The sequence below is a fragment of the Salminus brasiliensis genome, chromosome 1 (assembly GCF_030463535.1).
Source record: "Salminus brasiliensis chromosome 1, fSalBra1.hap2, whole genome shotgun sequence".
NCBI lineage: Eukaryota > Metazoa > Chordata > Actinopteri > Characiformes > Bryconidae > Salminus > Salminus brasiliensis.
Window position 1 is genome coordinate 30,302,717 of NC_132878.1, and position 26,491 is coordinate 30,329,207.

The window sequence follows — 26,491 nt, forward strand, 5'->3', positions numbered from 1 at the left end:
TTCTTTCAACCCATTTACCCTGTTTGCACAAAGAACATGATATTCACCAATGTTTCTTTGTTTGTGATTTGTTCAATTTAAGTGCATCATAAGTGCAGAGCTGTGAACAATTATGTGCTTTAAAAACACATCACAAAGACAAAGACGTTCTAAAGAACAAATCTTAAAACATTCTTGTAAAGATATTGGGCCCATTAATTAGACCCATTGTGCTTAAACTTTACATTTTTAACTTGCAATGATTTTATGTACAGTGCATGCAATCTTGAATGTCTAAAATATGTGTGATATCAGAATTTTTCATGGGTTCCAGTTTTTTTCAGTGTAAAAACAGATTAATTCTTGAAGACCCTGGCTGAAATATTTGACCAGATAAAACCATTCTGAATGCTTTTCTAAACCACTTGTAGAAGAATGCATAAACAATAGGGTTGCAGGTTGAATTCATAAGTCCAATCCATGCAAGCATATCAATCAATACTGGAGGAAATGAGTAACCAATATAAGGATTAATGACATAACAGACAAAAAATGGTGTCCAAAGTGAAAGAAACACCCCCAAAATCACAGCCAGAGTTTTAGTGGCTTTTCTCTCCTCTTTGCTTAACATTGATTTCATATTGTTTTTACATTTTGAGTCCTGAATAGACTTTGCTTGCTTTTGTGCAACACGGAATATCTTTACATATATACTGAGCATCACAACACCTGGCAAATAGAAGGAAAATAAAGTGGTAGAAGTGCTTGAGGCTGCACTTTGAAACATCACACAACCTCCTTCACATGCAACATTTTCATAGTAAAACTCTTCAATGCCCAGTATGTTCAGCTTCAAAAATATTGTTCCAAATCCAGCTACAATGGAAATACTCCAGCTGATGGAGATCATGATGACTGTGACAAAGGAGGTGATTTTACTGTGATACAACAGAGGTTGACACACAGCATAGTACCTGTCAATAGATATTAAAGACAAATTTATGATGGAAGCAGTGGCCAACATGATAACAACACTGCTGTGTATTTTACAGAATAAAGTGCCAAAAAACCAGCAAGTCTCCACAGATTGTATCATACATGGGGGCATGTAAAGGGCACCCAGCAGCAGATCAGTTACTGCTAGAGACAGGACAAGGTAGTTAGTTGGCATGTGCAACTGTTTGAAATGAAGAATTGTTATGATGACAAACAGATTTCCCAATACTGTTAAAATCACCACAGAACCAAAAAACAAGTAAAGTGGAACCTTTAAAATCAGTGGATAGACAAACTTCGGACAAGATCCATTTAAAAATTCATAGCAAAGAGGAGTGATGTCCACTATCTGAGCTTGGCTTGAGTTCATTGTGTGGGTCCTGTTGATTTTTTTTTTTTAATGCAACCTGCAAATATAAAAAACTAAAATAAATATGCATATATTTTATGTATTTATATGCAGGAATTTGTTATGTCAAATTCACAGTGAATAAAGCTACTCAGTGATGAAGATTTATACTCCTCCAGCAGTGTATGTCATAAACCACCGCCCTTTCATAGTTATCCCATGGTAATACTCCTTACTGGAATACATTACTATCCTTAATTTATACAAAACAGATCTTCTTTCAGATTTTGACTATTTTAATTTGCAATTTGGAAACCAGTACACTGGTGGTTCATGGTGCCTTGGTGCTTAATTTTGATCATATATATACAACAGTACATATGTATACTTTTTCTCCACTTACCTACATATTTTTTATGTTTCACATTGCTGCTAGTTTGTCCAGTGTTATTTATTGCCCACTTTTGTATTTTTATTAAACATTACTGTCACGTGGTCTTTTCCCAACATTAAGCAACACTGTATTTAACACAGAACCACCAATGGCCACAAACCCAAGAACTGCATCTCAGACTCTACAGTTGGCATATATTGGAAAAAGTTTAGCTTGTTTGGAAGGTTTGTCTTTTTTCTTAAAAGAAGCAGCATGGCTTTAGTTTGCAAAGTTGCATTTAAAAAATCACAAGACTTTTGGAGCAATGTCCTTTGGACAGACCAGACAAAGGTGAAGATGTTTGGTTATACTGCAAAGCGTCACATTTGGTAAAAATCAACCACAGCATATCAGCACAATAATCTCTTACCAACTGTAAAGGACAACAGGGGAGGGGTAATAATAAATAAATAATTGTTTTGCATCCAGAGGATGTAGGCACCTTTCAGTCATTGAGTTGACCATGGACTCCTCTAAAGTACACCAAAGTACTTTAATTCTGAGCACACCTGCAAATATACAACAGAAGGGATAAAAAGAAAAAATGGCTTACTCTCTAGCTGTTTGGGTTTTTGGGTTTACTTAGACATTTCCAGGGTGGAAATAATTCTTATTGTGGGTTTGGGATTGGTGGGTGGGTTTCTTTAATTTGTAGTTTTTTGTTTGTTTTTTTTTTGTTTGTTTTTTTTATGTCCTTGGTCTCCTCAGATATAGCTACTCCTGTGTACTCAGAGTGAGATGTGATTTAGGATAGACACCTGTACTGCCAGCATTACTTTAGACTCATGCAATGCTAAAGGAATGGGTCGCTCAAGTAACAGGGGATGGGTATTTTCACATCTGAAGACATTAAAAGCTGACATAATTTTTCTGCAATAACCACACTTTTTTATGCAGAATTTTTTATTTGATACCACTTGCCATGATTGCAGATCAAGTTTAGCTGCTGGTTGGCTCACTCTGCCCAAGCGAGTGACCTTAGACCCTGTTTGGCACTGTCATCGGTTTGTTGAATTCCTGATTTTTCTTTCCATTAGCAGTTCTGCTGGACTGGCTGGATGGCTATCTGCATCTAGTGATGTAAATGCCTTTGACCCTGCGAGTCTAGGCAATATTTCCTCTATAGTAGGGAGCACATACTTTTCACGTTTCACTGCACGATTAAGCCTTCGAAGATCTGCACAATAGCAAACAAGAAGTGGAGTTCTTTCTTTACTAGATGGATGAGCGGCAGAGGTATCTGTCTTGCTGTGTGCACAGCATATGGTTGGGCGTCATCCTGCAGGACTATTTTCACTGGCTCAGTATTCAGTAGTCCACCTGACCTGAAAACGCCACTGACCTTGTCCACCCGCTTCAAAAGACCCATGTCGACAGCTTCATGAAGGCCTAGATGACAGCTGACTCTTCCTCTAATGACATAGATTTTAAAAGAGTACTGCTTTTCTTTATACTTTGTAGTAGCCTGAAATAACTTCAAACAGCTGAGGTCTCCTCCTGGGCTAACAAAGTTGGTGTCGGGTGGATCAAGTTTGATTTTGGACTTTTTGGACATCTTTTTAAATGTGTTTTGTGATTACTGTGGCATCTGCACCAGTGTCTATTTTAAAGGTTATTGGGACGTTGTTCACCTCCAGGTTAACTATCCAGCTGTCCTTGCTTCACCTCCTCTGTGTTTTCTCTCAGCTGTTTTGAGTAACACACGCTCCCAATGTCCTTGCTTGTGACACTTGTTACACATGCTTTTCAGTGCAGGGCATTTTTTCATGTCCAAGTCCCTGGGCTTACCGCCTGCCGCTGTCCATGCCCCCATCTTCTGTCTGTTTGTGGACTGCCCTGACAGTGTAGCCTGTTCACGTTTGCAAGCTGAGTCTCCGGTGGGTTAGACTAGACCTGTTTAGGAATCTCCTCCACCTGAGCTGAATATCTGTTTATCTTCGCTCCCCATGTAATAGATAAGAGAACTCACTTGTATTTCTCCATTGTCCTTATTTAGCTTAGTTGCTAACCGATCTCTGTTTCCACTCTGGCCAGTCGATGGGGCACTCAAACTTGAATTCACTCGGTGGATTGAACCTTACCATGGCAAACCTTCATCTTAGACACGAGCAACCTCTGCTTCTGACACCATGTAATGTCCGTACCTTGTCTTACGTGACATAAAATAAGGAGACGACTACGTATAGTAGTCTCACCATGCAAGTCTCTTTTACTCCAAACTCCATGTGTGTATATACAATTAGAACAGCACTACCCAAAACACCTTGCGGGCTGCCATTCTCTTAAAGTGACAGTATTTAATACTACTGTATACCATACATTACAGACTATGCTCCACAGAGTTCCACACTGTAACAGCAGGAAATGCTACATTCACCTGGTGAATATAGATTGCAGTGTTGTTAGAATGCTCAGGACTTGTGGCAGAGAGTGTTTTTCATCACAGTTGTGGATGTTGGAAGTCAATAGTGCAAATCTTTGGGTGGAGCAGGTGGAAACTGTAATAGTATGGAGATGTTAAGTTGTGAATGAGAACAAAGAGACAATCAATTCCTGACTGCCCTGATGATCACTGGCAGCGTTTAAACACAGGGCTTATATAAGGTAATGAAGTGAACAATAATGTGGTCTTAATGAGCCAGTGGATGAAGAGCTATGAAGTTATGTATCTTTAACATTTGCAGTTTCATTGAACACAGTTGCATTGTAATGTTTTTACTTGCCTCTCACAAAATGGTATACAAATAATTGAGAGGCAAAGAGAGTGGAAGAAAAGCTACCACATATAGTTCAGTGTCTGGGTTGCCTCTGACTACCTCTTTAACTGTAGTTTTGAGAAAACAAAATGTTTGTTCCCTTCATTTTCTGCAGTCCTCTTCTTAAGTTACTGGATACTATTGTAGATTTTTGGTAGATTTGTTCTCCCCTTGGGAAGTTTTGTTGTATTAAGAACTTCCAAGTAAAGACTTTCAAAAACAAATAAACCACATTGTTTTTTATGCCCAAAAAGATACATTTCATTTATTAAAATCCAAAAAACTGACTTAAGACAATGTGTCTGGTGAGTGCAGATCTGCACTTGAAATATAATTCTGTAAAAACCTTGCAAGATCTGTCCTCAAACATATATTTTAAATGATCAGTGTCAAGGCAAATAATTTGTGTATCATTTTTCCAAGGCCAATACAAAGAACTAAAACAAAAATGTCCAGTTAGTGGACAACATCCCCAAAATGACTTGTAGAGTGTTTATAATTGTTACCTTTAAAGGCACTCAACCGATTTTACCACTAAGCTATCAACACCAATCAATCAGAACCATAACACATACTAAAGTCACCAACAGATATTAAATGTTTTCAAAATAATGCAAAATTGCTACAGTATATCTTTGTTCAGATGGCATTTACCTCTATTTACACATCAACAATAAACAGGGGAAAAAAACAATGTTTTTACAATGTAGTATCATCTTAGTTCTCTTTCATTTCAGACATTTCATCAAGGCTTTTTTAGTCTGAAAACAGATTCAATCGTCAAGATCCTGGCTGAAATATTTCACCTGACAAAATTATTCTGAATGCTTTTCTAAACCACTTGTAGAAGAAAGCATACACAATAGGGTTACAGGTTGAATTCATAAGTCCAATCCAAGAAAACATTTTCATCAATACTGGAGGAACGGAGTAACTGATAAAAGGGGTGATAACATTGCAGATAAAAAATGGAGCTGAAAGTGACAGGAAAACACCCAAAATGACAGCCAGAGTTATGGTGGCTTTTCTCTCTTCTTTGTTTTTACATTTTGAGTCTTGAATAGACTTTGTTTTTTTTGCAACACGAAATATCTTCATATATATACTGAGCATCACAACACCTGGGATGTAGAAGGAAAGGACAAAGGAAGCAGTGCTGGAAGAGGTGAGGGAAATTCTAGTTATCAGTAGTCACTTCAGGTTGTTACCATACCAACACCAGAAAGAGAGTGGTGATTGGTAAAGAGAAAAATTATATTGCCAGCAAAAAAGTCCATCATTAGTGCAGAGGGCAAATTAAAATGTGTTGTACATTCACCTTTATACACATGTTCTGGTACAAAAATTGCATCCTATGTGTAAATGCCTTTGGAACTGCTTCATGTGGCATTATTTATTGAGAAATTGTCTTCCCTCCACAGAGACATTGTGTTCAGCACTTTAAACTCAAGGACTTGGTATAGGCAGCACCACAGAGCAGTCCTCCTTCATGCTTTGGACTTAAAGCACTGAGCTTATTGCTCTTTATTCACCAATGCTGGTATAACAATACCACAACTTAAGAGATTTAAAGTGCACTGCTGCATAAAAAAGATAAAAGCTAGGTGTCTATTCCACTGCAGTATAACAGCACATGCAATACCTGGAGGAAGTTGTCCTCTCAACCTAGAGAACTGGGGCCCAGAGATCAGTTTGTTGATTTCCCTGCTCTCGCTCACAAAATAAAAATATTAATTTACTTAACAATTAATTTATAACCACGTGTGCAAAAAAATTGTGTTAAAACTTGACCCTGGGCTTCTCCACCTCTGTTTTAGCAGGTTTGTGATTGTGGTGTATATGTGGATTGGCGAGCACCAAAAGGCGTCAGAAGAAAGACTTATTGTCATGCCACCTGACTTTAAATGTTTTTAGAAACAGGATGACACCAATTACAAAGATTTGGGAGCAGTACTTCTTCAAGCAGTGGCAGGACAAGAACATGTAATCATACATTCTTCCAGGCTTTTGAAAGAAGCAAAACTGGATACTCGACTTCAGAAAAAGTGCTTAGCAGTGGTAGAAGACAATACCTTGGACTTCACAAAGAGTGATGCTAAAGACAGGACCTATTGTGGGCAGAACAGGATTTTGTTTCATTTTGTTCTAAACAGAAGCTGTAGTGGTGATCTCATAACTGTCTAAATTATGTCAGCACTGCTTAACACCAGTTGAGCAAGAGTTGGGGTTGTAAGTCTAGTTTTCAACATCAGATCATATAGCTCAAGCAGCCTAATCAAATTGACTTCATTCTCCACAGACATGGATTATGGCATGAATGTGTTACTTTCTAAAGAGTGTCACATCAACCCATTTTAAGTTTTGCACTCTCTTGCCAGAAAAAAAACATATACTGCTTGTTTAAGTACATGTTATTTTAACTCTTCTAGAATCTTTTCATGCTGTCCTAATATAATATATGTGTTCATGTGGTGTAGATGTTAGCACATTATGCTTATGCTGTATTTTATTAGATTATTTTTTGTTGTTTGCCTTAATAGTTTTTGGAGTAGAAGGGAACTTTATTCACATGTACTTCTGCTTCTGAGCTGCGATCAAAACGAGCACTGCAGTGTCCAGTCTCCCTCTTTCCCCTAAAACAAAAAATACACAACTCAGAGCAAAGGTACCATCAGAGGTGGACTAAGTGCACAGGTGGTAAATCACATGACACCCTGGGTTACACACAGACATTTGGTGGAGCAGCTACAGATGACAATCAAATAACTCAGGAGTGGCAGCACTAGATGAAAGACCAGTCAGCAAAGGGACTATTTCAAAAGTCATCCAACCATTAGGTCTACAAGTCTACAAGTGCATTACATTGAGAGACCGCTCCTTTCTAATGCTAGTATACTAGTAAAACTAGTTAATAATCTAGTCTAATCAGTCTAAAATCAGTCTACCCTTTAATAGCATATTTGGATGATATTCTAGTTTATTCACCATATAGTGACATACATGTCAGACATGTACATGCAGTGTTACAATGTCTACTGGATAACAACTTTTTTGAAGGGAGAAAATGTGAGTTTCATCTCCAGTCTGTGTCCTTTCTGCGGTATGTTATACGTGCCCAAGGGATCATCATGGATTATCAAAAGGTAGATGCAGTTCTTCAGTGGCCCACTTCTTCCTCATATAATGATTTCTAGATTTTTATAGAACTTCTATCAGAGGTTTCTTTTGCAATTTTAGTGCTATCGCTGCACCTCTCACATCCTTTACAGCAGCCCCTATCTAAAAAACACCCAATCCATCTCAACCCTTCACCGTAGAGGTTGCTGCCTCTTAGACCGGTGTTGAGGTCATATTGTCCAAGCGTACGGGAGATCCTCCTAAATTGCACCTGGTTGCATTTTATTCACATAAGCTCTCACCTGCATAATGAAAGTATGGCATAGAAAATCATGAGTTGTTGGCCTTGTAAAATTAGAAAAAAAGAACAGCGACACTGGCTAGAAGGAGCTAATCACCCTTTCATTGTATTAACTGATTATGAGAATCTACATCAAGTCAAGTTAAGTCAGCAACTTTATTGTTTCATCTATATACAGAGTACACTGTAAAACAAAACAGCGTTCCTCCAGGACCATGGTGCAACACACAACACAGTGCAGACAGAAACACAAGTGCAAAACAGAACAAGTGCATACAGACAATACAACACAATGCAAATGAGAAAGTGTAACAGGAAGGACAAAAGAATCAGTATCAATCAATCAATAAATCAGGCAGATTGAGCATTGATTGTAGTGGGAAGTGGGGTGGTGTAAATAGAATGTGCTACTTTTAATAAATATTTGTGCAAAAATTAAATGCGCACTTTCTGGAGGATGTAAAGACGCTGCTGGGCTTTCTTGGCTGTAGAGCTTGTGTTCAGGGTCCAGGTGAGATTCTCCGCTAAGTGGACACCAAGGAACTCTGTGCACTTAACAATCTCCACAGAGGACCCGACAACGTTGAGTGGAGAGTGCTTGTGTCATGCTCTCCTGAAGTCAACAACTGTTTCCTTGGTCTTGTCTTCAATCATGCTGACTTGTTGCCTTTGCTAATCAGACCCAGTACTGTTGTATCAATGCGCTAAATGCATGAATGCTTGACAGGCTTGATGGTCCTTGTTTTTTTTCATGCGTCTGTTTTAATATTTCTTATAGACCTGATTTCATAGGCCATAGATTTCGTAAATGACCTCAGTCCTCACTGTAATCGATCGTTTCTCTTTAAGTTTAAGAATCATTCCATTCACAGCTATTCCCACTGCATTCCAGATGGCAGAAGCAATATTTTATCAGGTTGTTTGTGTGTTTGGGATATCAGAATACATTGTGACTGGGGGCAACAGTTTACCTCTCAAGGGTGGTCATCCTTTGTTGAAAGCACTGGGGAATCCATTAGTCTGATCTAATCTGGGTATTATCCGCAATCCAATGGACAGTGTGAATGAATTCATCAAAAATTAAGTAAATTCTTACACATGCTCTGTCACGAGAATCCCTCTGACTGGTCCCGATGTCTGGTATGGGCAGGGATGGCCCAGAACTCACTCACAAGTTCTGCAACTGGTATGACACAATTACTAAGTGTCCTGGGGTATAATCTCCATTGGCTTCGTGGACCAGGACTCCTTCTGATGCCTGCAGTAGACTCTTGGATACAAAGAAGTTATAATGTAAGAGAGCAGGTTCATCAGAGGATTGAACAGGTTCTTCAGTGCAATAAGGAGCAAGCCATCATTGACAATCACTGCAGTGAAAACTTGCAAACAAAAAAGAAGTGTAAGCAAAAAGAAGAAAATACTGTGGAACAAATCAGGAGCATAAAATATGAAATGAAAGCAAAGATTCATCCTTAAAAAATATCTGGAAGAGAAAAGAGCCTGAACAATGTCTGTTTTTTGACTCACTGAGACCTCATCCAAAGGAAAACTTTATATGTATGATATTAGAATTTGCTCAGTTCAACCTACCAGATGTAATGCACATGCTAACAAGCAGTTTAACTGGTTTTATTCAAGGCAAATAAATATTTAGCAAACCATTTTACCAACATACAAACCATTACCAAAAAAGAAAAAGAAAATATTTGGATGGATTTTTTTTTTGGTTCCACTTTCTGCAATTAAATTATTGGATACAATGGCAGATTATTTTTCAAGACATTATGCTTAACGCAAATTGTCATCTATTCTCCTTTTGTTAACTTTTGTAATAAGAACGTCAAATTAAACATAAATATTAGTAACAAATATTTATTTTGAAAGTGTTATGTGCCACATAGGTTTAGACACTCGCAGAGGTAAAATGCAAAGGAGGCTTTACTGAAAGAATCACAATCCAAGTTCATAATCGATGCACAGGCAAGGGTCAGTTCCAGCAAGCAGATGAGAGGCAAAATAGCAAACATCACACAGGGCAAACAGTCAAAAAAAAACACATGCAGAGTGTCAAAGTGCATTATCAAAAACACAGGCAAACTATCCAAAGGGTAAGGCAAAAGGCAAAGTAGAAAACCAAGGGCAAAGGTCCTACAGGAAAATATATAGATAGAAAGAATGCTCAGTAGATCACCAAAAGGGATGCTATACCTCACGATTAGCCTATTCGAAAGCCCGGGCTCATATACCATACTAGTTAAGTCATATGATCAAAGACACAGTTGAGTCCTGACACTTTCAGGAGGGTTGTGGAAGTTTGATTCCATTTGACCATTATTGTTATATTGATATTGTTTTACAGCAACAAACAAAAAAAGTAATATACTGCATTCTTTTGTATGACCAAAATAACTATAATTCTTGTTTATTAAAAACTAAATAACTTGCTCATACATGTTTGGGAGACCAATGAAGTTAAATGTCTGATAAGTTAAGTAAAGATCTGATATGTGAAATATATAATTATGTAAGACATTAGCTGAAGCAGGATTTCACCTCAGAAGACAATGCACATTTTAAAATACTACCTATGAATTGTGTCCTTTTGCACACTTTAACTTAGCAGCATAATGGCAAATAAATTATTATGTTTTGTTGTATAATTGTCCTATTCCTTCTAAAGTCCAGATCAACCAGTAGAAATGGACAGAACTAAACATCTATTTAGAGGAAAATCATGCCCAAGGTAACAGGTAGTCTATTTCTAATTTGTTTAGTTTTGAATGCCTTATAGATCACATTTACCACTGAACTATAACCAAAAGTAATTTGCAATAGCTTTATGTATTCTTCAAAGGTTTTATGCATACCATCTTAGTTCTCCTTTATTTCAGACAATTTCATCATGTACTTTGGATGGATTTTTTTTTTTTCAGTGTGAAAACAGATTCATTCTCGAAGAGCCTGGCTGAAGTACTTGACCTGATAAAACCATCCTGAATGCTTTTCTAAACCATTTGTAGAAGAATGCATAAACAATAGGATTACAGGTTGAATTCATGAGTCCAATCCAAGCCAGCATATCAATCAATACTGGAGGAACTGAGTAACCGGTAAATGGATTGATAACATAACAGACAAAAAACGGTGTCCAAAGTGAAAGAAACACTCCCAAAATCACAGCCAGTGTTTTGGTGGCCTTTCTCTGCTCTTTGTTTAACATTGATTTCATTTTGTTTTTACATTGTGAGTCCTGAATAGACTTTGCTTGCTTTTGTGCAACACGGAAGATTTTCATATATATAATGAACATCACAACACCTGGGAAATAGAAGGAAAGGACAGCAGAGGCTATACTTGCGGCTGCACTTTCAAATATCACACAACCTCCTTCACATGCAACATTTTCATAATAAAAATCTTCAATGCCCAAAATGTTCAGCTCCAGAAATATTGTTCCAAACCCGGCTGCAGCTGAGACACTCCAGCAGATGGAGATCATGATTACTGTGACAAAGGAGGTGATTTTATTGTGATACAGCAGGGGGTGACACACAGCATAATATCTGTCAATGGATATGAAAGACAAATTTATAATTGAAGCAGTGGACAACATAATAGTAACACTGTTGTGTATCTTACAGAATAAAGTGCCAAAATACCAGCAAGTCTCTACAAAGCGTAACATATTAAGAGGCATAAAAAAGCCACCCAGCAGCAGATCTGTCAAGGCCAGAGACAGAATGAGACAGTTCGTTGGCATGTGCAGCTGCTTGAAATGAAGAATAGCTATGATTACAAAAAGGTTTCCCAATACTGTTAAAATCACCACTGTGCTAAAGAACAAATACATCGACACCCTTAAAAGCAGAGGATAGACAACCTTTGGACAAGATCCATTTAAATATTCATAGCAAAGAGGAGTAATGTCCACTATCTGAGTGTAACTTGAATTCATTCTGAAGTCCACCTTCTGAGGATTTTTTTGCTCCTGTGATGTAACCTGAAAGCATTTAAAAAACAATTAATAAAACAGTTCATTAAACATTTTTTCTGTCTATGTCGATTGGAAGTAAAATAATAATATAATATAAGTAATATAATATATAAAAAACATAACTATACAATGTATATATATAAATTAGCTGAAATGTCCCTTAAAAATGCATAATGAATCTATTGTTATGCTATGTTTGTTATAATGATAGAAAAATTGTTTAGTGTAATACAAACCTTCTCTCAGATCTTGCCTCTAATTTTTACAGTTGACAAGACCACACAGATTTATACTCTTCCAGCACTGCCTATGATAAAACACCACCCTTTGAGTCATGTTTCAAAAATGTCCCATGGTGATGCTCTTGACTAAATCTTTTCCTAAATAATACAAAAAGATTCATGTCTTTCTAATGTTATATAACTAATGTTAATTAACTCATTGCTAGAGTATATCTTTGTTCAGATATCAGGTACCTCTGTAGCAAACCTGAATAATTTGCACATTTTTGCTTTTGTTTTTGGGTGTAATGCATACCATCTTATATCTCTTTTATCTTATACAATTTCATAATGGACATCCTAATTAGATTGTAAATTCTGTCAAACTAGCTAAGGTAAGTGATGATTAGAAAGCATGTAAAATAGAATTACTGCTAGAACAACTACTGGTGAGTTATATCAATTTAGTTCAGAAAGCTTTGATTGATGGAGAAAACAATGACAATGTTTATTTTCCTAAAAACACCACAGTGTGTATCAAATCACACTGATCAAATTTGAGGCAAAAATCCAGAGACAAGTTAGAAAAAAATAGGCATGTGAAGCACAAATTGACCTAACCAGCAGTTTTCACTAGTGCCACATTTTATTTGGGCCACATTGGTCTGGGAAGACCAATCTGATGTTTGGCATACACAAGCCCTTTTTACAGAGGCTATGCATCCAAATTGAACCACTTTGGCAAACCAGCTTCAATATGCCAGAGCAAGAGATTGAGAGACAAATATTCTGTTGAATTCGTTGACGCTAACAATTGAAGCTACATAAGCATGAGTCATTTACTTTCAGTTACCCACTGAATGTTTGGGAACAACTCTACCCTAACCAGGTACTTGTCACTGGTCATTGTCGGGGTTTATGTGTGACTGGATCAGCCACTTGCTCTGGAGGTTCCACACACCAAAAAAATTATGGTCAAGGATTGCTACCCCTTGCCCTACAGCCTTTAAGGCATTACAGCAGAATTAGATTTTTTGAGTAATTTTACAAGTACAAGAGGTCCTTCGTCATGCCATTGTCATAAATTCTGGGTCATGCCTTTATGATTAATTAATTACATCAATCACACAAACCACAACATGTTTGTCCTAACATTGATCCTATTAGGAGTCTAGCAGCTTCTGGAAAACTACCTGTATGTGAATGTGGAGCAATTATCTGTCATAGGCAGTCAGAACCCTTCCTAGAGTTTTTTTAGTGTCCAGGGGGCCAACTGAGCATGGGCCCAGCCAAGATCCATGTGATTTTGGACTGGTCCTTCTGCTTGGTACAGTACTTCCTGAGCTTCATCAACTTCTTCCAGAACATTGTCTGCAACTTTAGCTCTGTGGCTGTACCATAATTGGTAAAAATAATTAATTCTGTATTGTTTATGTTCGTGAGTTTTTTTTGTGGAATTCCAAAGCCCATGCATGTTCCGGCGCCACTCTGAATGGCAGTCTTTCTAGAAGCGCCATCTTTTGTGTATTGTTTTAGCCTTTTTCCTTGCCATTTTTATTGCTAGTTTAGTGATTATTTTGTATGTCCTATGGACATGAAATCTGTTTCCATGTGCACGTGCAGGACTAACTAAGTTTACACAACAAAAGAGCTGCTAACGCTCTGAACAGAGGTACACTCCAACAAAAGCTGCAGAGACCCTATCAGAGCTGCAGAGCTAAAGGCTAAGCGCACGGAGAAAGAAGGGACGACAGATTCAACATGCAATGGACCTCCTCCAGTTTGCCTACAGGGAAATAAGTAGGAGTTGAGGATGCCAGGCTGTACTTTCTCCACTCAAATCAAATCAAACCATGTTTTTTGTCACATCGCTTTATACAGATATATGAGTGGTGCAGTTCTCATACCAGGTAGTAACACAGCCAGTTAGAATACTCTCCACAATGCAGGTGTAGAACGCCATGAGTATGTGGGGGTATATACCAAACCTCCTAAGCCGTCTGAGCCATCTTGTGCTTTCTTCGCCACCCGTGTGGTGTGTCCTGTCTTTGGTGGACTTTTGCAGGGATAGGCCACTCACTCAGCCTGTCTCTATAGAGGGGATTAATGTGGAGATGGTTAAGACCTACAGATATCTCGGACTGCACCTGGATAAAAGCTTGGACTGGTCAGCCAACACAGACATGCTATACAGACAAGGCCAGAGCTGGCTCTACTTTCTGAGGAGGCTGGGGTCCTTCAACATCTGTAGAAAGCTCCTGCAAAAGTTCTATTAGACTGTGGTGTCCAGCTGTTTTTTCTATGTTGTGATGTGCTGGTGAGGAAGCATGATAAAGAGGGACAAGATGCGTCTTGACAAGCCGGTCAGACGTGCTGGGTCAGTGGTTAGTGTTGAACTAGACTCTGTAGCAGTGGCAGAAAACTAGACTCTGTAGTAGGGTGGCACAAAAAAGGAGGACACTGCACAAACTGCTCTCCATCTACTGCACACATCCATCTATCTATCTACAGTGAGGAAAATAAGTATTTGAACATCCTGCAACTTTGCAAGTTCTCCCACTTAGAAATCATGGAGGGGTCTGAAATTTTCATCTTGGGTGCATGTCCACTGTGAGAGACATAATCTAAAAAAAAATCTGGAAATCACAATGTATGATTTTTTAATAATTTATTTGTGTGTTACTGCTGTAAATAAGTATTTGAACACCTGTGAAAATCAATATTTATATTTGGTACAGTAGCCATTTGCAATTACAGAGGTCAAATGTTTCCTGTAGTTTTTCACCAGGTTTGCACACACTGCAGCAGGGATTTTGGCCCATTCCTCCACATAGATCTTCTCCAGATCAGCCAGGTTTCTGGGCTGTCGCTGAGAAACACAGAGTTTAAGCTCCCTCCAAAGATTTTCTATAGGGTTTAGGTCTGGAGACTGGCTAGGCCACTCCAGAACCTTGATATGCTTCTTAGGGAGCCACTCCATGGTTATCCTGGCTGTGTGCTTTGGGTCATTGTCATGTTGAAAGACCCAGCCACGACCCATCTTCAGTGCTCTAACTGAGGGAAGGAGGTTGTTCCCCAAAATCTCGCAGTACATGGCCCCGGTCATCCTCTCCTTAATACAGTGCAGTTGTCCTGTCCCATGTGCAGAAAAACACCCCCAAAGCACGATGCTTCCACTCCCATGCTTCACAGTAGGGATGGGGTTTTTGGGATGGTACTCATCATTCTTCCTCCTCCAAACACAGCGAGTGGAATTAAGACCAAAAAGTTCTATTTTGGTCTCATCTGACCACAGAACTTTCTCCCATGACTCCTCTGGATCATCCAAATGGTCATGGGCAAACTTAAGACGGGCCTGGACGTGTGCTGATTTAAGCAGGGAAAACTTCCGGGTCATGCATGACTTTAAACTATGACGTCTTAGTGTATTACCCACAGTAACCTTGAAAACAGTGGTGCCAGCTCTCTTCAGGTCATTGACCACGTAGTTCTGGGCTGATTCCTCACCTTTCTTAGGATCATTGATGAAAATTTCAGACCCCTCCATGATTTCTAAGTGGGAGAACTTGCAAAGTCGCAGGGTGTTCAAATTTACATTTACATTTACATTTACATTTAAGGCATTTAGCAGATGCTCTTATCCAGAGTGCTTTGCTATTTACTGAAGAATAACATCAGCTAGTTTGAATAGGCTAAAATTCTAAGATATCTCCAAGTTAAGACACTACTAGACACAAGTCAATAGGGTGACCACTCTGCTATTTGCCCAAGTATTCTCTAAAGAGGTGGGTCTTCAATCTGCGTTTAAAGACAGCGAGCAACTCTGCCGTTCAGACACCCAGGGGAAGTTCGTTCCACCACTTTGGTACCGAGCCGTACTTGAAGCTCGAGGGGGTCTTGGTGCAGATTGGCTTTTGGCCATTGCCATCAAATACAGAGGGGCTGGTTCGTTTTTGGCTTTGTAGGCCAGCGTCAGGTTTTTGAATCTGATGCAGGCAGCGACAGGAAGCCAGCGAAGAGAACGCAGCAGTGGAGTAACATGGCTGAACTTAGGAACATTGAAGACGACCCGTGCCGCTGCATTCTGGATAAGTTGCAGGGGTCTGATGGTGCACAGAGAGAGACCAGCCAGAAGAGAGTTGCAGTAGTCAAGTCTTGAAATGACAAGGGACTGAACAAGCACCTGGGTGGCCTCTCTAGAGAGGAATGGTCGAATTCTCCAGATGTTGTACAGGAGGAATCTGCATGACCGAGGTACGTTTGAAACATGACCTGAGAACGATAACTGATCATCCATGACTACACCAAGGCTTCGAGCTTCTGTAGAAGAAGTGACCAGTGAGTTCTCAAAGGAGATGGCAAGATCGTTTTTAAGTCCAGCAGTTCCCGGGATGTACAGCAGCTCTGTCTTGCTGGGGTTGAGTTTGAAGTGGTGAGCCGGTGAGCCTGAATCCATGAGAGGATATCACTTTACCAAGAGAGCTAGTATAGAGTGAGAAAAGAAGAGGACCAAGAACTGAGCATTGTGGAACGCCAGTGGAGAGACTACAAAGAGACTACCTGTTACCTGGTATGAGCATCCCTGCAGGTACGATGCAAACCATTGCCATGCAGAGCCGGTAATTCCAAGGCCGGCAAGGATAGACAGAAGGATCTTGTGGTCCACTGTGTCAAAAGTTGCGGAGAGGTCAAGAAGGATCAGAACCAATGACAGTTAATCAGTCAGTCTGTCTGTCTGTCTGTCTGTCTATCTATCTATGGCTCCTGTCTTGCAACGTCCTGGCCCAAATTATCCTATTTATCAAATTGATTTACATTGCCAATGCAGGAATGGAAGTTTCACTTCTACACTTTATAATCAGACCTTTTAACAATAGTAAACTCACCCTAGCTTAGGGCATGTACCAAAAACCCTTAAATTTGCAGTCATAAAACCTTTAATAAAGAAACTAAATCTTGATCCTAGTGTATTGTTTAATTACAGACCCATCTCCAACTTAACATTTATATTCAAGATATTATCAAAAGCTGTGGCCCAACAACTCTGCTTATACCTGAGTAAAAATGACATTCCAATCTGGTTTCAAACCCCATCACTGCACAGAGACAGCCCTAATGAAGATTACAAACAATCTCCTTCTTGCCTATGATCAAGGCTATGTATCTTTATTAGCCCTACTCGACTTCAGTGCAGCCTTTGATACAATAGATCATACAACAGAAAATGGTTGGAATCACAGGAACAGCCCTATCATGGTTCAAATCATATCTAACGGAACGCTTTCAGTTTGTAAAGTAAAAGATTTATCTTCAAATTACACAAAAGTAAGATATGGAGTTCTGCAAGGCTCTATGTTGATGGTAATTTCCATTGTTATGCAAACGACACACAGCTCTATATATCAGCCAAACCTGACGCTAAATTTTGTTACTTCTTAACAGTAACAAAACCGAGGTTCTCCTTTTAGGTCCAAAAGACACTACAAATAAATCAGACTTCATGTTAGACTTGGCTGATGCTTCTATTATTCCTGGTTTAGCAGCTAAAAATCTTGGTGTCATATTCGATTCAGATCTATCATTTGAGCAACATATACAGTAGCTAATATTAGTAGGACAGCCTTTATGCATCTTAGGAACATTGCCAAACTAAGAAACTTCTTATCTTTACAGGATGCAGAAAAACTAGTACATGCTTTTATTAACTTAAGACTAGATTACTGTAATGCACTTTTGTCAGATTGTTCCAGCAGGAACCTTGATAAACGCCAACTAGTTCAAAATGTTGCAGCCAGGGCCCTTACTAAAATTAGAAAATATGACCATATGAGTCCAGTTCTGTACTCAGTCCAGTACTGTATCAGTACTGCACTGGCTTCCAGTTAAATTCTGTATTGACTAGAAAATTATTCTATTAACATACAAGGCCCTACATGGACTTGCTCCTGAGTAGCTGCAAGGACTTATTACATATTATGAACCATCAAGAATACTTAGATCTCAGGGTGCTGGCTTGTTAGTAGTTCCAAAAATTCAAAAAACTTTAGCAGAAGGAAGAGACTCATCTGTTTAGTTTAGCTTTTGGTAATTAGATTTTTCCCCTTAGATAAAGGTTGTAGGGGTTCACGGACAGATGGGCGCTAGCATTTCAGGGTGCTCCCATGTCTGTGTTACCTTCTGGCTCTCTCCTGTTAATTGCACTGTTATAGTCAGACCTGCCAGAGTTGTCAGACACATTCTGATACTGCTTAACATTCTCTGCTCTCTTTACCTTCTCCTAGTAAATGGTCACCTATTTGTATTTACTTTTTCTATTTCTACTTTCTATTTACAGTAGTGAAGCAAAACTATAGCATCAGTGATAGGAAGCTCTTGACAGTGAACTTGGGCAGAGGCATTGGCTGGATGGGGCAAGACACCAATTCCATATGCCTACATTCATCAGGCCAAATGTCTTAAGTCCATATGAGCTCTCTGTTTTAATTGAACTTTGACCAAGGATTTGCCCTACAGTGCACAGAACAGATTAAGGTAGAATGGAAGGTTTGCCTGAAACCCCTTGCTTTTTGTGTCATTGGTGTGTCTACTATACCATCTGGCTACTTCTAAATGTACATCAGATACATTAAACAGATACAGTGTAAGATGGGAAACTTAATCTTGGGCTATACTAGGGTAGAATGTTAGGTGGATGTTATACACAAAGTGCTTACTAACTAGGTGAAACACCAGATTCTAGCCATAACACATTTAGACATGGTGGTTTTCCTGTCCCAAAACGCCTCAACCAGTTAAACATCATATTAGCCTCCCAAAGTTTGTTGTACAAATGTTCAGATGAGTTTTAATAGTCCAAAAAGAGCAAAGGATGTTCAACAGACCTGATAAGTAAAATAGATAAATGTTAGAAACTTGCTGAATGATTGTGTACATTTTATATAGCATCAAAGACATTTCCTTTTGTACATTTTAATCATCATGGCAAATCAAATATTTTTGTTTTCCTTCGGAATTGTGTGAATAATTCTACTCTTAGTACTTTGTAAATTGAATGAGTTGACTGCTGGATCAGTGAATGTAAATGTCATGGAGTTTAATGTCTAACTTAATTACAATCAGCGAAAGAATGGGCTTTATTATTAGAATTACCTTCCATAAAAATCTTACTTGAAAATGAAAACTAAACATACATTTCTATAGTAAATGTGTTGTTTATTTTTTACTTAACTAAATATCTCAAGTGCCTCCATCCATGCTTCTACAATATGTTTAGAATAAACTTTTGTCATTTTCAGTGTCTAAGTAAACTGCAAATTTTGTCCCATTTAAGAGATTTACAGTCAGTTTTGTCATTCATTTACTATTGAATCAGTGGTAGATTCTTTTTCGAGACATTATGCTTAATGTGAATTGTCATCTGTTCTCTTTGGTAGCTTTTGTAATAAAACCTTCCAATTAAATATAAATATTAGAAGTAACAAACAGGTATTTTTGAAAGCAATTTTATAGCAACAAACAAAAGAAACTACTATACAGCATTCTTGTGTATACCCCAAAATACCTTTTATTAAAATCTAAATAACTGAATCAAGTATGTTTGGGAAACCAATGAAGTTGAAGTCAATATGTCTGATAAGTTTAATGGATCGGATATGTGAAATGTATAATTATGACATTATCAGCATACTGGTAAATAAAGTATTACTTTTTTTGTTGTATTTTTGTCCCATTCCACCTTAAATCAGGTCAATCACTAGAAATGAACAAAACTAAACATCTAACTAATGAAAAAAACATGCCCAAAGAAATAGCTATTTAACAGTCTATTGAAGTATATTTGTTTAGTAATGAATGCCTTATAGACCCCCAGTCAAGTTAACCACTGAGCTATCAGTATCTTTAAAACCAGTGGATACGATAAAGTCACCAAAAGATATTACAACATATTACATATTACAAAGACAAAATTGCTAGAGTACATCTTCGTTTGGTTATCAGGTTATCAGCTCTGTTCATGCTTTTGACACTATCTTTGTTCTCTTTTGTCTTAGACAAGGATTTTTTTTCAGTGTGAAAACAGATTCTTTCTTGAAGAGCCTTGCTGAAATATTTCACCTGATAAAACCATTCTGAATGCTTTTCTAAACCATGTGTAGAAGAATGCATACACAATAGGATTACAGGTTGAATTCATTAGCCCAATCCATGCAAGCATACCAATCAATACTGGAGGAACTGAGTAACCGATAAAAGGATTGATGACAAAAAATGGTGTCCAAAGTGAAAGAAACACTCCCAAAATCACAGCCAGTGTTTTGGTGGCCTTTCTCTGCTCTTTGTTTAACATTGATTTCATTTTGTTTTTACATTTTGAGTCCTGAATAGATTTTGCTTGCTTTTGTGCAACACGAAAAATTTTCATATATATACTGAACATCACAACACCTGGCAAATAGAAGGAAAGGACAGCCGAAGCTATACTTGCGGCTGCACTTTCAAACATCACACAACCTCCTTCACATACAACATTTTCATAATAAAAATCTTCAATGCCCAGTATGTTCAGCTCAAGAAATATTGTTCCAAACCCAGCTGCAGCTGAGACACTCCAGCAGATGGAGATCATGATTACTGTGACACACAGCATAATATCTGTCAATGGATATGAAAGACAAATTTATGATAGAAGCAGTGCACAACATGATAGAAACACTGTTGTGTATTTTATAGAACAAAGTGCCAAAATACTAGCAAGTCTCTACAAAGCGTAGCATATTATGAGGCATAAAAAAGCCACCCAGCAGCAGATCAGTTACAGCCAGAGACAGAATGAGATAGTTAGCTGCTTGAAATGAAGAATGGCTATGATTACAAAAAGGTTTCCCAATACTGTTAAAATCACAACTGTGCCAAAGAACAAATACATTGACACCCTTAAAAGCAGAGGATAGACAACCTTTGGACAAGATCCGTTTAAGTATTCATAGCAAAGAGGAGTAATGTCCTCTATCTGAGTGTAACTTGAATTCATTCTGAAGTCCACCTGCTGAAGATTTTCTTTTTCCTGTAATGCAACCTGAAAACATATATTTTTAAAAACAATTAATTAAACAGTTATTTTTAATTCAGTTATTTCTTACTCATAGCACATTGAGAAAAGTGTAAAATGTTTGTGAAAAGTGCATATTCTATTTCAACACTGAAAAAGGGAAGTCTTAACCCTGACTATTCCCTATTCAAGGAAATAAAATAATAATATTTAATATAAATATAAATAATAATTAATTAAACTTCACAATGTAAAATGAGTTGAAATGTTGACCAAAAGCCTTAAAAATGTAAAAATTGTATTTTTGTGTATTGAATACCATCTTAGTTCTCTTTCATCTTAGACAATTTCATCATGGACTTTGTATGGATTTATTTTAGTGTGAAAATATATTCATTCTCGAAGAGCCTGGCTGAAATATGTGACCTCTGTGTTATATGTGAGCTCTTTGTTTCACGTTGATTTCATTATGTTTTTACATTTTGAGTCCTGAATAGACTTTGCTTGCTTTTGTGCAACATGGATTAACCTTTTCTAGTTATTGCAATGTAAAAGCTTTGGCTAACAGGCAAACTGCAAAAAGTTTTGCTTTTTGCAAAACAGGACTGCTGAAACAGGTCATAGCTGGGAAGATCCATTGACTTCCACTCACCCGTTGCCTGCACTACCTTCACAGTTGTAATCAGCTGCTGAAGATAAATAAATTCTTACCAAAATTTGCTGTCTCCTGGCTGTGTTGCATTGTCATGGTAATGTGAACACATTTTGTTCAGCAGTATGGCATTCAGTCACGCACATTTATTAGAATATTAAGACCATGACCAGACTTTTCTTAGAGAGATCTGATAACTGCACTTTGCCAGTGTTTAAAGAGTGTTTTAATCATATTTCTGCTTTGTGTTTTCTATTTATACATTGCTGAATACTTAATACCCATGTTTAATATTATACAAAAAATATCAGTATATAAAAATGTAATTAAATTAAACCAAGCTCTGATATTAAACATCACTGCTTTTTGAAAGGAATTTAAATATGAAAAAAATAGCCTATGATCTGCTTTCAGGAGTTTATTTTATTTGATGGACAAAAATTCAAAAAGTTTGTAAATTCTGCCAAACTAGCAAAGATAAGTGATGATAAGAAAGCATGTAGAATGTCATTAAAATAGCATTTTCAGTATTTATTTGCATTCAGAGCTATTGCAGTTAAAAAAACACTGCATAAGTAATCAAATGAAGTCTTTATGAATGTCATGCCTTTGGGATTACAGAATTAACCATTTCCCAGTGTTACATCAATCAGGTCTTGCGGGAGGTTCTAGACCACTACATGTTTGTTTTGACATTTTGATTTACAGATATTCAATGAATAAACATGAAAATCATATTAGGAGTCTAGCAGCTTCTGGAGAATGACCTGTACATGAATGTGGAAAAATTATCTGTCATAAGCGTCCCAGAGTTTATAGTGTCCAGGGGGCCAACTGGGCATGAGCCCATTCAAGATCCATGTCGTCATGGACTGGTCCCTCTGCTTGGCACAGTACTTCCTCAGTACTTGGCTTCACCAACTTCAACTTTGTTTGCAACTTCAGCTCTGTGGCTGTACTATTATCGCTCGAAGGGCAAAAAATCGACAAAACTATTGCGTTAGTGATGGGGTGCTCCTGGCAGTGAACTTTTACAGTGTCAGATGGGGAATTTGGGGACCTTTTCTTAGATATTTTTTGCCATAAATAATTGTTTCCAATAGTAACTATAATGTGTTTCTTTTTTATTCTTTGTAGTCAGTCATTCAGAATAGGACAAACATAACCATAACACATTTAGACTTGGTTTTCCTGTTCCAAAATGCCTTAACCAGTTAAGTTTCATATTATTAACATCATATTAACATCAAAGTTAGCAAAGCAAAGTATGTTTTTTTTTTCAGAGGGCTTTTTTTTACTTAACTATCTCAAGCTATTTACTTAAATATCTCAAGCTTAGCTAAAAGTGCCTCTATCCATGCTTCTGCAGTACGTTTAGCATAAACTTTATTTTTCATTGTGAAAACAGATTCACTTTAGAAGACCCTGGTTGAAATATCTGACCTGAGAAAATTATTTTAAATGCTCTTCTAAACCACTTGTAGAAGAATGCATACACAATAGGGTTGCAGGTTGAATTCATGAGTCCAATCCAAGCAAGCATGTCAATCAATACAGGAGGAATTGCATAACCAATAAAAGGATTTATGACATTGCAGATAAAAAATGGTGTCCAAAGTGAAAGAAACACTCCCAAAATCACAGACAGGGTTTTAGTTGCTTTTCTTTCTTCTTTGCTTAACATTGATTTCATATTGTTTTTACATTTGGAGTCCTGAATAAACTTTGCTTGCTTTTGTGCAACACGGAATATTTTCATATATATACTGAGCATCACAACACCTGGGATGTAGAAGGAAATGACAGAGGAAGCAGTGCTCGATGCTGCACTTTGAAACAACACACAACCTCCTTCACATGCAACATTTTCATAGTAAAACTCTTCAATACCCAGAATGTTCAGCTCCAGAAATATTATTCCAAACCCAGCTGCAGCTGAGACACTCCAGCATATGACAATCATGATTATTGTGACAAAGGAGGTGATTTTGCTATGATATAGCAATGGTTGACACACGGCGTAATATCTGTCAATGGATATGAAAGACAAATTTATGATGGAAGCAGTGGCCAACATGATGGCAACACTGCTGTGTATTTTACAGAATAAAGGCCCCAAATACCAGCAAGTTTCTATAGACTGTACCAAACAAGGAGGCATATAAAGGGCACCCAGCAGAAGATCAGTCACAGCCAGAGACAGAACAAGGTAATTAGTTGGCATGTGCAGCTGCTTAAAATGAACAACAGTTATGATGACAAACAGGTTTCCAAATACTGTTAAAATCACAACTAAGCCAAAGAACAAGTAAAGTGGCACCCTCAAAACCAGTGGATAGACAAATTTTGGGCAAGATCCATTTGCATATTCATAGCACAACGGAATGATGTCCACTATCTGAGCATGACTTGAGTTCATTGTGTTGAGTAGATTTTTAATGCAACCTGCAAATGTATATATATATCATTTAAATTTAATGTGAACTGAAATGGTAACAACAGCACTGAAAACACATATATTCACATATATTTCATTTTATGTTGCATGTTCTTTATAATCACATTTTAATTAAAAAAATTAAATAAAACTCATTTTGTAAAAAGAGCTTTCTGTCAGGTCTTACCTTTAATCTTCTGGAAGATAAAGCCACACAGTTGTCCTTTATAGTCTTTTACCGCTGCATGTGTTTAAACACCGCCCCCTTATTTGTGTTAATATCCCATGGTAAAAATCTTGACAAAAAACATTACTATCCTTAAATGATACAAAAATAGATCTTCTTTAGGTCTTTTAACCATGGTTTATAGAAAACAATAAAATAATGATTAAAGGTGGCATGTTGTTTAGACTTGATGTATAATGTATTTTCCCACACACCCTAAATCTTACACCTATACATTACATGCTAATTCTTTTCCCAAATTTAGCATAACATGTCACATTTAATAACTAGTGCAGCAAATCTGGTGACAAAGCAATGACTTTATTAATTGTGTGCTTGAGTTGAAGGTTTGTTGAGTGTGACATTTTGATTTCCAAAAGAGTTGTCCAAAATGTTCAAAGAATATTATACAAAAAGAGAGCAAAGCAAAGTGTTATTAAAGACACACCCTGTCTACAGTAAAGCATGGTAGTGTCTTGGTGATGCCCTGGTATTTCTCTGCTTCCTCTGGCACTGTAAATTTGCTGGGAAAGATGGATTTAATCAAGTGATAAGAAATCCAAGGATAAAATGCCTTCTATGAGGAAGCTGTAGCCTGGGCGTGATTGGACCTTCCAACAGGACAATGATACAAAAGCATACCAAGCAATGATCCCAAGTGTACCACCAAGGCATAGGTTTAGAAGAAGTCTTAAAAGATTTTTTCCAAATAATTACTCCAATAAGTATAGATAATCAAAATTTCTATTTAAGCATGGTAACAAAGTATTTGTACTTCGTTACTTGACACCTCTGCCAGTAGTTGAGCCCAAATCAAAATGACTCCATTCGTGGCAGACACAGATTATGGCACAAATGGGTTGCTTTCTAAAGAGGGAGTTATAAAACTGAAAATTTGGTTTCTAATTCAGGTGTAAATAAATGCTATATAAACTCTTTTACAACCATTGCATGTTGTCCTCATGGAATATATGGATATATAGGATGTAGCTGTTGTGCTTATGCAGTATTTTGTTTATTTTGATTATTTTCTAGTCTAATTTAGTTAAGTGTGTGTGTATGTATGTGTGTGTGTGTGTGTGTGTGTGTGTGTGTGTGTGTGTGTGAACACTTCATATGTTATACTGTAGCTTAAATAATAATAATGATTGCCCAAGGACTTAATCTCTGCCCCTTTGGATTGTTTCCTTAAAACCCCCAGACCACCTGAGATGCTATTTTTTTATTTTATGTAAAGCTGTGGCATGATAATCACAATATAGCGAAGTAACAAATCACACTGTGATCATTAAAAACTGCACAGCGCACACACGTTAGCTCCTGAAGTGAGGAAAAATTACATCAGGTGAGCTAACGTTGCCTCGTTTATAATTTATTTTTTATCTAATGTTGTAACCTGTGTTACTTGTGTTATTTGTTTGCAGCAACCTAAGCATAAGGGTTTGAGTAATTTTATTCAAGTCAAATAAATATTTTATATAAAACAGGAAAGTAAACAAATCATTCCAAATTTCAGAAACACATTTAAAGTCAATGCTCACTAAAACGTTGTACTTTTCAGTAGTTGTGCAATAAAATGTTATGGTGCAAATTGGTGCAAATTGATCGGATGATTAACAACTTTTGTGCTTAAATATAGCAAGTAAGTGTACCCCATCTTCTCTTTGTAAATTCAGGTTACTCTGCTGAAAATTCTTATGAGTATACATTATGGGGAACAGTATTTATTTATTTTATATAAGGGCTGTGTGCCTAGTAAGTTAACTGAACTGTCAATAAAAAAATAAAAAAAACTTGAAAACAAATAAGAAAACAAATGCCTAGATCAGGAATGGGCAATTTCAGTACTTAAAGGCTGAATATCTGCACAGTTTTGTGATTTCCCTGCTCAGGCACAACTTATGTTATAATTAAACTTATGACTCTGGCCTCTGTTGCACACCCCTGGCCTTAATCATAGTAGTAATTGAAATAACTACTG

At 37.4% G+C, this 26,491-nt stretch overlaps 3 protein-coding genes and 1 pseudogene across 3 annotated transcripts; all 4 read right to left on the reverse strand.

The window, feature by feature from the left end:
* Window positions 1–319: 319 nt before the first annotated feature.
* Window positions 320–1,345, reverse strand: LOC140574911 (trace amine-associated receptor 1-like). Its single transcript, XM_072694992.1, has one exon. It carries the CDS (start codon window positions 1,343–1,345, stop codon window positions 320–322), a length of 1,026 nt encoding a protein of 341 aa, XP_072551093.1.
* A 9,515-nt stretch (window positions 1,346–10,860) lies between these two features.
* Window positions 10,861–11,886, reverse strand: LOC140574919 (trace amine-associated receptor 1-like). The gene has a single exon (XM_072695005.1). It carries the CDS (start codon window positions 11,884–11,886, stop codon window positions 10,861–10,863), a length of 1,026 nt encoding a protein of 341 aa, XP_072551106.1.
* An 8,325-nt stretch (window positions 11,887–20,211) lies between these two features.
* LOC140574928 (trace amine-associated receptor 1-like) lies at window positions 20,212–21,177 on the reverse strand (annotated as a pseudogene).
* Window positions 21,178–23,240: 2,063 nt separating this feature from the next.
* LOC140574938 (trace amine-associated receptor 1-like) lies at window positions 23,241–24,272 on the reverse strand. Its single transcript, XM_072695029.1, has one exon. It carries the CDS (start codon window positions 24,264–24,266, stop codon window positions 23,241–23,243), a length of 1,026 nt encoding a protein of 341 aa, XP_072551130.1. The 5' UTR covers window positions 24,267–24,272.
* Window positions 24,273–26,491: the final 2,219 nt, after the last annotated feature.

What these genes read in the sequence shown, in the direction of transcription:
- LOC140574911 (XM_072694992.1), bottom strand. Translation starts at nt 1,345, where the DNA reads ATGAACTCAAGCCAAGCTCAGATAGTGGACATCACTCCTCTTTGCTAT.
- LOC140574919 (XM_072695005.1), bottom strand. Translation starts at nt 11,886, where the DNA reads ATGAATTCAAGTTACACTCAGATAGTGGACATTACTCCTCTTTGCTAT.
- LOC140574938 (XM_072695029.1), bottom strand. Translation starts at nt 24,266, where the DNA reads ATGAACTCAAGTCATGCTCAGATAGTGGACATCATTCCGTTGTGCTAT.